A 10,675-nucleotide genomic window follows, 5' to 3' on the forward strand; every position below is an offset into this window, starting at 1 on the left:
TTAAGAACGGCTCATGTTGGACCATCTTGATCACATCACTATAAATTTGTCAGTAATTTTGTCTCCAGTTTTATTTATATTGTGCCAAATCAAAACCTCAAGCTCCAGAAAGAAAACCTGAAGACTAATCCACTGTGGGCTGTGTTTGGGAGGCCTGTGCTGTCTGAGCATGATGCTGGATACTGGTTAACTTTCACCTGTGTTTATCTACGACAGCTTTTATTGTGGAGGCGCCTCCTGTCAGAGTGGTACAGCTTCCTGTTGAGAGTCTCCTGAGAGGCGGGTGAGGTCTGCGGCAGTGAGGAGCTCTAAACGGGACTGTGAGGATGAAAATGAGGCTGCTGTCTGTGATCCTGCTGCACGGTAAGAAGAATTTCCAACCTCTGATCCAGCACACACACTGAAGGAGCTGATTTTTCAGTGTGTGTGTCTCCTTTACACACAGAGATGTTTGCAGGGTGTCAGGATGTGTGTTCAGCCTCTCTTTGCTTGAACTTTTTGAAAGTTTCTAAAATAACGCAGGTGTGGTGGACAGGGGGGTTGTTCCTCTGGGTTTCTTACCTGGATCAGAGTGTGTGTTAATAACTCTAAACTCTGTTAGAGAGTCTGCAAACTTTGAGCTCATCCACATGTAAATGCTCGTTTAGAGCAGTGAGCACAGAGTTTGGAAAAACTTCTTAAAGAGAGAAGGTTGTCATGAACTCTGCTTTTTTATAAAGTCTTTACGCATCAGAGCTGTGTGCCTTTATTTGGCTACATGTGCTTTGTTACCGTTTGCAGGCTTTATTGATCAGCACCTTCCTGTGACGGTGCTGGAGATCGATTTTGTGCATTTTATGTAAAAAGACTCTGTTTTTTTTTGTTTTTCAAAAGGGAAAGTCTGCACGTTCATGTGGACACAAGCCTGTTCATGATACGAGTCAGGGTGATGTGGGGGTGGGATTGAGAGTTTCTAATGAAAAGGACACAGAAAGAGAAAGTGAAGGATGAGACCGTTACACTGATAATCCAGACGACTCTCCACTAGTCTGTAATTGTCAAAACTGGCATCTTACACCATGAAACTGTTCTTACACTGTTGTTTTATAACCCGTTCAAAACACTGACATGAGTCCACTATCAGATAAGATTATTAGTAACCTTCACTGTTTCTGTGCTGTGATGAGCTCTGAAACCTGACTGAAACTCTTCCAATAAGCCATTCCTCTGCAGATGATCTGTTAGCTGTTTGACAACTACTCTTTGACATGAAAGGATGGTTGGATACTGGCGTATAATTGGCTAAGACTGCTGGGTCTAGATTCTTTGTCGTGGTTCTGTTTTTTGTTTTTTAATTGATGGTTCTTAGTTATTTTTGCAACTCTGTGATTTCCTAGCCTTTAGGTTTTTTCTCCTTGCCTCCCTTGTGTTGCTTGTGTAGTCCCATTATGATACTTAATTCTACCAAATCAATGTTTATCCTTAGCCAGCAGTGTCAGGGATCCCTCAATGCTGCCTCGGGTCCACTATTCCTCAATCTGTAATGATAGAGCTATCCTCTGAAAGCTCTGTGCAGTGACCACCCCCCACTTCCGCACTTCTATCCGCTGTATCACCAATAATGATTCAAATTATAAAGTAAAGGAGTTATTAACAGCTTTTTCAAATTTTATATATATACATTTCCTCGACATCATTATCATGTTAGCCAAGAGGAGTCTAATCTGTCACTATGCCTTTTCACTGAGAGATGAGGAGTTTCATGATGGCGCTGTCTGTGATGACAGGAGAGGAATGATTTATAATGGTCTGTTTTACGTCTCATGTCTTATCAGACTTAGTTTAAAGCACTGCTTGCCTTACTTGTCCAGACAGAGCCCCAAACTTTGTACGCCATGGTACATCGCTACCACTCCATACAAACACCAGGTATTTTCTTACCTGTGTTAGAAAATACTCCAGTAAAAGATGAAGCACTGAAGAAACTTCTTTACTCAATAAAAGTTAAAAAGTACAGGCTGTGAAGTTGTTAAGGAATATATTCTAAAACACTTCTTCAGCAAAGACTCAGAGAAGAGAAACACACAGAACTTCTTGCTAGCAAGGGCAGCCTCCAGACTGAGACTCGTGCTGAGAAACTGCCCCGGTCTTTATTTATACTTCAGTGTGCGTGTGTGTGTGTGTGTGTGTGTGTGTGTGTGTGTGTGTGTGTGTGTGTGGTTTCCTGCTGATCAAAGGGTCATATAACATGAAAGCACAAAAGGTACATCCTTGGTCATCTATATGTAAAGAAGCACTTAAACTAAAACTGACATAGCTACGTTAATCCTGCCGTAAAACAATAAGACAAGGTACGACCTCTCTCATGCTCCTGGGATGTGGGTGTGAACACCCTAGAATGTTACAGACCTCCTAGGATGAGACATTCTTTCAATATGCCACCAACTATATACTTCTACACACAAATAACTACATGCAGTATTCTACCATATGCAAACTTATATCACTAAAAGATTATACTGATTACTAAGTACAATTTTCCATTGACATTCCCTCCTGTTGTCAGTAAAAACTTTAAGTGAGATATCAGTTTGTAACATCTTGTTGTACATTTTCTGTCACATCATCATTAATTACACAAAGTCTTCATGTTCCAACAGGTTGGGGTCATTATCATCATCACTTGTCATGGCTATGTATGCAGCAACAGTAGAAAATATTATGCGGTTAATCATGAGTTTTAGGCATGGCAATATACACGTTACAAAGACACAAAATAAAAGTAAAAATATCCCAACTCCGATGAGTAGTCTTTTTAGCACCTGTAACCAGGAGCCAGTGTAGAGCCAAGAAAGCCAGTCACTTGTATCACTTACATAGTCCTGATTTTGAGCCTGCTGGATCTGTCTCAAAGCATTCAGGGTATCAGTCATGTTTAATGAGTGTACATCGTCCAGTATGTAAATGCAGCATGTTTTATTGAAGAGGATGCAAAATCCCTCTCTCTCTGCTAATATCATAGAGTAGTTCTTCCCTGGGAGTTGGTCCAGGAACACATATAGTGTGGGGTATGTTGCCGTGCTGGGTAGATGGGAACAGACATAATAGTCTGTATTTGCCGATTCTGCTTTTGTTCTGTCGTGGATATAACGTACCAGGCATTGTTCAGCCGCGGAGGGATGTGGTCTTGCGTCATGTCTCTTAGGTGAGAGTTGTCATGTGTCCATCTTTTCTGCCTTTCTCCTGGTTCAGCTGTTTCCGGCACCAGCTGGGGTCCTGTAAAAGTGAGCGTCGTAGTAAAGGTAACCAAGAGGGTCCACCTTCCCATGGTTGCACACAGGTCCGTCACACCTCGCACTTGGTTGCCCTAGAGTTGATCAGAGGCTGGAGGTTGAAGTGCGAGCTTACCCTACGGGGGCTCAATCAGCACTCCCCCCTCACCACTGAAACAACCAAGTGTGAGATTTCTCTATTGTGCTGTCTTGGGGGTGCTGGGGTTTCCTGGGACCTCAACCTTTTTGCAGTGGCTCTGATAAATCCAGGAGGGTCTCTCTGCTATTTTGCAGGCAGTTGAAATGGTCAGAAGCACTTGAATTGGCCTCTATCAACCCCCATCACCTCACTTCAGGCCTTCATCCTGCAGTAGGAATACTTATGACTCCTCCATTGTCCAACCTCTGCAGAAAAACCCCTCTGTGGAAAAAGGTGCTGGGTCCAGTTATCTTACTGCTGTTATGATCCCAGCAGTCTTCAGCGTGCCATCGTATGCACAGTATAGTGGCACAGCATTAGGTGATGGTCATAGGAAACTGCTGTCATCACCACCATAGCTTCTGGTTCCTGTGCTTTCACAGAATCATGATGCCATCCTTAGATTCCCTCTGCGCTGTCGATGGAGCTTGGCACGCTCCCCTCATCCTTCAGGTGCCCGTCCGTCGTCCACAATCTCCTCTGTTGGCCTCTGGAAATCCCCCTTGGCACAGCTCTCATTCCAACGCAGTTTCATGGTCCTTGCTGTGGCTCCAAAGTCTGATCTCATGATGGGCCCCAACCAGCTTGACCTTTGACCTCAACCACTGCCTGGGCTGTCAGCTATGCCTGGAATGTTTCTCGCTTCTCACTGGGCCTCTGAAGATTTCTCAGGAGATCCCTTTCAGCAGACTGCTGTACCTGTATTTCCTTGCTAGGAGGAAAAACTTCTATTTGGAGAGCATGTCAACAATCATCAAACCACATTCTTTAGTTCAGTGAACTTCACTTATAGGCCATCAAAGCCTCATCTGAACATGGATGCACCACTTGCATAGGTTTAATACCCGTTGAATGAACTGTTAATCACACAAATCGCTGCAAAAATCATATAGAATAGAATAGAATAGAATTCAACTTTATTGTCATTGCACATGCACAGGTACAGGGCAACGAAATGCAGTTTGCATCCATCCAGAAGTGCTTTAGTGATATAGATATATTACAATATATATTAGCAATAGTATAGATATGTAAGTATATTACAGAAATGGGTCTATTATGGTATGTTATAATGTACACGGTATGAAGTATGTTGTGAATATTCTATAACTATAAGTATGTACAGGCTGTAGTGAGTACAAGCTATGTACAGGATATGAACATGATATAAATATGAAAAACTATACAGAATATGAAATAAATAACTTTACAGAAATCTGAGATATACAGCTATACAGAAATGGGAACTATGCAAGTTGTAAACAGTTGTAGAATTAAAGATTATCGAATGTACAGAATGATTATTTACACAGAGCTATACAGTAGTGCAGTTAAGATAAGTGAGGGTGTAGATAGTTTCTACAGAGGCTATATAAAGTGCTAGTGGTTGTGAGTGGTGGTTCAGTCCATGTTATTATTGTGTTTGAGGGTACAGTTGTCCATTGTGGGTGTGTGTATGTTCAGTCCATGAGTTTAACGTGGGTCAGATGTCAGGAGGCAGAGTTCAGGAGTCTGACAGCTGTGGGGAAGAAGCTGTTCCGGTACCTGGTGGTCTTAGTCCGGAGGCTCCTGTAGCGCCTCCCAGAGGGCAGGAGGGTGAAGAGTCCATGTGATGGGTGACTGGGGTCTTTGATGATTTTCCCAGCCCTTTTCAGACACCGCTTCCTGTAGATGTCTTTTATGGCAGGAAGTGGTGCTCCGGCGATGCGCTGGGCAGTTTTCACGACCCTCTGCAACACCTTCCGGTCCGAGGCAGAGCAGTTCCCGTACCAGACTGTTATACAGTTGGTCAGGATGCTCTTGATGGTGCAACGATAGAAGTTCACCAGGATGTCTGAGGACAGGTGGTTCTTCCTCAGAGTCCTCAAGAAGAAGAGGCGCTGGTGAGCCTTCTTGACCAGCTTGAAGTACTGTGACTTATTGCCCCGCCCACTTTTACCACTTAAGCACAGCAACAAAGTATCTGTACTTTGGTAATGCCCACCTCTTTTGATAAACCATGCAGGGTTTATGCAATTGTTTTTTGCACACCCTATAAGAGGATGAAGCTCGTACACCAGGGGTGTCAAACTCCAGGCCACAAGAGCCGGTGTCCTGCAGGTTTTATATCTCACCCTGGGTCAACACACCTGACTCCAATGATTATTTTATTACCAGGCCTCTGGAGAACTTCAAGACATGTCGAGGATGTTTTAGCTATTTAAATCAGCTGTGTTAGATCAAGGACACATGTTATCTGACAGTATGTTTGCACTGAAGCACCGCAGCAATTTCCTAATGTTGTAAACCTGCTCAACATTTGGCAGTAAAACCCTTTCTGATTCTGATTCTGATTCTGAAACCTGCAGAACACAAGGCTTGGAGTTCCCCACCCCTGTAGTACACAGTCACACTTTCACTGACCCTCAGTGACCTCTGACCTTCAGTGACCTCTGTCCTCCTGTTGCAGGTGTGTGTGTGCTGCATCTCTCTGCACTGACTGTTTCTGCAGGTGAGTTGATGGAAGTGAAAACCATCAGTGAGACTCCAACAAGAACACAAATACATTTACTCTGTCTGTGTATCTGTCTGCCCTTCAGTCTCTCTGAGTGTAACTCCAGATTACAAGCAGTTCTTCAATGGTGCTGCTCTAGCGATTCTGTCTTGTGATGATGATGATGAACAAAGAGTTGATGGATGGACAGTGAAGAGGACCAGAGGAGGAGTCACTGAGAGATGTGGAGCAGCTGAAGGCCTTGTTCTTAAAAATTCTCTGTGTCAACTCAAGTTGCGTAACCCCTCTGATGGAGCTTACTTCTGTGAAAGCTCATCTGGGCAGCGTAGTGATGAAGTCAACATCACTGTTTCAGGTACAGATGTTCCAGCTGTGTCTGTATGACTGTGTGTTGGTGGAAGTCTGTCTCTGTATCACTCTGTTTGTGTCTCTGTTGGTCAGCTGGTTCTCTGATCCTGGACATCCCTTCATCTCCTGTGTGGACAGGAAGTAATGTGACTCTGCTCTGTCAAAGCAGAGATGGTGAACCGGTGAAGTCTTATTTCTATAAAGATGGGGACATGATTGGATCTGATCCTAAAGAAAATTTGACTCTCACTAATGTTCAGAAGTCTGATGAAGGTCTCTACTCGTGCTCCACTGAGGATCATCCACATACTCATGAAAGCAGGCTGACAGTCAGAGGTCAGTGCAATGATCTTTCTTATTCAACCTGTTTTCCTGGACTTTAGTAGAAATGTCATAGAGATCAATGAAAGGTGGTAGGTTATATCTTACTTTATCGATACTTCGATACTACTACTTATCAATGTTCTCTTAATGTATTCAGGTCACATAAACAGAGCAGCCAGAGAAAATTATCCCATCATTACAAAGGTTGAATATTAAAGAAGGAACAAAGAAGTCCATCTTCACTGTGGTGGCACAAAACCTCTATTTGACTTTAAAACTCTGCTGGATTTACTAAAGAGACTCAGTGTCAGGTTGTGACTGACAGATGTGAACATTAGTTTCTTTTCAGGCCCATGTTTCTCTTTCAAGAGGAGAATATTTAATATAAATATAAATGTGAGTCACTAAGGTTTAACCACAGAGAAAAGCACATCTCATTGCTGCTGTGAAAGATGCAGGGAGTCTGTTTGGAATGAGACCATCTCCTCTGCTGATCGGGCCCACCACAGTTGACACACCTGTCCATTGGTATTGTAGGCAGGCTTGCAGTCATGTGTGTGAGGACAGTATAGGAGAGGACTCAGGATAGGCAGAATCCCTCGATCCAATCGTCTGCAGTTGATCCTGATCTAACTCGTTTATTCTATAATGCTGATTTCTGTCTGCGGTCTTGAGATGAATATGAGAGAAGAAGATGGGTACGCCCAGACCATCACTGCACTCCTCTCCATCCTGTGCCTGATAAAGTCCATAAATAAAGACTTTCATGACAGATAGAGTCTCAGTGTATCCTCTTCTACAGGAGGCGACACAGGAAAAACCTGAAGCTCATTTCTTTAGTATTTCAAGAATTCAGACAGCTCTGTCTATCAGTGAGGAAGCTTCCACAGACTACTGGAACTGATGAACTGACCAGATAATAAACTGACTGAACCATCTTTGTCATTGTTCCGGCAGATCCTCCTACTGTAAAACCTACCACTACTACTACTACTACTACCACTACTACTACTACTACTACTACTACTACTACTACTACTACAACCACAACCACTCGTCGTCGCTCTTCTGGCCCTCCTCTCACAGCCTCCATCATGTCAGGTCTGGTTTCTGTGGTTCTCCTGGTTCTGGTTTGAGTTCTGCTCCTTTGGAGGAAGCTAAAAGGTAAGAAGTGTGTCAGCTGAGTCACAGAGCACATACATGTGTGTGTTAGGGAAGGTCAAAGGTCACCAGATCCGAGCTGAAATTGCTGATGTTTGTCTTTGAAGAGGAAAGTGAGGACGCACTCTGCCTTATGGAGGACCTTCATCCTACTGTCTCATCATTGCCCCCCCCCCCCGAAGCTCCAGTAACCAGTATAAAAGGGGGTGTGTCTTCAGAGTGTCAGCTTTGCTGTTGTATCTTTACTGCTGGGCCTGGGATTTTACATGTTTTGTCTTATTATGCAGCACTTTGTGGTTGTTTTTAAAAGTGCTTTTAACCCTTCAAGACCTACCATTGAACCAATTCTGCCAGAGCTTTTCTTTATATTTTTACATGCTGCCATTTTGGGGAGCATTTCAAGTTACTGTACACCAATACAACCATTATAGCCCAGATTTTAATAACATGTATGCATTAAGTGCATAGTAATTACATAAATTGCAAAAAAAGTGCAACAAACTACAAAAAAACTGAAAATCGCTTTTTTTTGGTTAACATATATTTCTAGTTAGCGAAATTTAAGATGCTTATTCCTCAAAACTGTAAATACAAAAAAGTTGCACAAAATAGTTTCCCATCACAGGAAATTTATTTTATTAAGTGTCTTCATAGTTTTATTTTTGAAATACGCCAATTTTTATATACTGCAGGAAAAACGAAAATAAGTATTATAATGCAGATTTGCAAAAAAATAGTTTATTTTGATGCATATGCTATTTCCAGCAGTACAATTTGAATTCTAAGCATCCCAGAAACGACACAGAAAGTCATAAAGTCAAACATAACTTTTAAAAACACCAGTATAGGCTTAGAAGGGCCTGATGGTAACAAACTACATTTCTGCGAAAATGACGTCACTTCTGGTTTCGGGCAGGTCACGGCGGATATGCGATAGTTCGCGCTGATGAACGTAGGAAGTGTTACGAACAGCTGATCGGATCGGCAAAGCATGTTTCTGGGATATTATGTTTTTGTTGCTGCAAGTGCTTTTTATGCAATTTTTGCAAAGCTATAGGACAAGCTGATGTAAGTACAACTCCTCCGGTTTCATATGCAAAAAAAAAATAGTTATGCAAAACGGAGCATGCCCACTCTGACTGGCTTTTTAAGGGTTAAGTAAAATATTTTTGGATGTTTAAAGGTTTTCCTGCAGCTCTGCAATGACTTGTATTTTCAGACATGACAGCTGTGACTGTGTGTGTATTACACAGGTTTTGCGCTGTAATAATGAACTATTAAAGTTTCTCACCACAAACACATTAATGTCTGAGTCTTTGTTCAAGATTGCTGGAGAGCAGCTGGTCTCCAAGCACAGCACCATGACAGGGTGGCAGTCAGTAGAAAATGTGGAGATCAGGGAAATATTTTACTGCTACTATTCATAACCATCATCATTACCATTACATTAATTATCATTTCATCAAAGCATTTATTCAGTAAATTACACATGTTCTTAGTTAAGATTATTACACCGATCACAGAGAGCTTCTGTCTAGTAAAAGGTTAGAAGCATCAACGGGCGGGGTGAGTCTGAGTGCGTTGGAGGTTGAGACACACACACAAACAGTAGTTAGACTCATATTTAGGTAAGAGTTCAAATAATAGTTTGCAAAAGCTTGTGACTGCAAAACTGTGTCTGCCTAAGGGACAGTTTGTTCCAGGAGATGAGCGAGAGTTAGAAGATTAATAGGAAGCACCTGGCCTCGAGACGGAGAAGATGTCCTTTTAAATGTGTCAAAAGTCATCAACAGAACATTTGCATATCCATGTATTGTATCTGCTTTGACGCATGAGGGGGCATCATAAATAATACCCTGATGTTATAAAAACAACTGCTTGTGTATCATTGGGCGGAGATCGATGCTGTCGGTATGCAGTGTTCATCTCCCCACGCGTGTGTCCATTGTTTGACCGAAGCTCTTCTGGACCATTGTAGTTTTTGTGCTCACCCTCAATATTTGAACTCGTAACAAAAACAAACACATTAGAAGACGTTTCTGATCATCAATGGGCTGATACAGTATGTGATTAAGACAGTTAAATGAATGTTATGCTATCACTGATAAGAATGAAATAAATCGTGATATACAGCAACAGATTGATTGCGATTTTGCATTCTGACCAGTTGAGGCCAATTTTAACCGCCCATTGAACCTCATCATTAAAAGGTAAAATGTTGCATCTTTTGGTCTGCTTTTAGTTTCTGGAGAGTGCTAACGTTCTTGATGTGTTGATGTTGGGCACTGAGGAGGACTGAATACGATAAAAAAACAAAACACACATTGTAAATATGATACTCACTAAGATCATTTCTTTTAACCTTGACTGATCTTTTCAATTTAAAATGTCCTTAATTAACTAGTTTCAAATAGAAGCTCAAGTAACCACTATAAAAGCAGGGAGTGTGTATTTGGAGAGTTTGCTGTGCTACTTTCCTTTTTAAAAGTTTTCCTTCAGCTCTGCACTGACTTATTACCTGACATTACCAGAGTTGGGCAGTACTGCAATCCAGTAAAGTGTAAAGCAAGGGATTACTATGGCAAAAAAGTAATTAAATTACATACTGCTTGAAGGTATTCCACTGAGACCCATTGTTAGCAGCATGAACTCAGCCACTTACAACATTTCAAAACACCTTGCTACAACCAACTTCACCCCCGAACAGAATGGCACACTGTTAGACCTCTGCCTTACCTCCACAATATTTCAAATATAACGAGGTTTTCTACAGACACGAACATGGATGTGCCATAGGCTCCCTGGCGTCACCTACTGTAGCCAACCTTTACATGGAGGAAGTGGAAAGAAAGTCTCTTGGCTTTTTAAAAAGGAGAGTACCTAGCCACTGGTACAGAT

At 42.0% G+C, this 10,675-nt stretch overlaps 1 protein-coding gene across 1 annotated transcript; it reads left to right on the top strand.

The window, feature by feature from the left end:
* Positions 1–257: 257 nt before the first annotated feature.
* On the top strand, positions 258–9,078 carry LOC113010004 (uncharacterized). Its single transcript, XM_080299443.1, has 6 exons — positions 258–363; positions 5,900–5,941; positions 6,030–6,299; positions 6,386–6,628; positions 7,574–7,780; positions 7,885–9,078. Exons 1-5 carry the CDS (start codon positions 327–329, stop codon positions 7,750–7,752), a joined length of 771 nt encoding a protein of 256 aa, XP_080155569.1. The 5' UTR covers positions 258–326; the 3' UTR covers positions 7,753–7,780; positions 7,885–9,078.
* The last annotated feature ends 1,597 nt before the right edge of the window (positions 9,079–10,675 follow it).

Source organism: Astatotilapia calliptera, chromosome 3, assembly GCF_964374335.1.
Source record: "Astatotilapia calliptera chromosome 3, fAstCal68.1, whole genome shotgun sequence".
NCBI lineage: Eukaryota > Metazoa > Chordata > Actinopteri > Cichliformes > Cichlidae > Astatotilapia > Astatotilapia calliptera.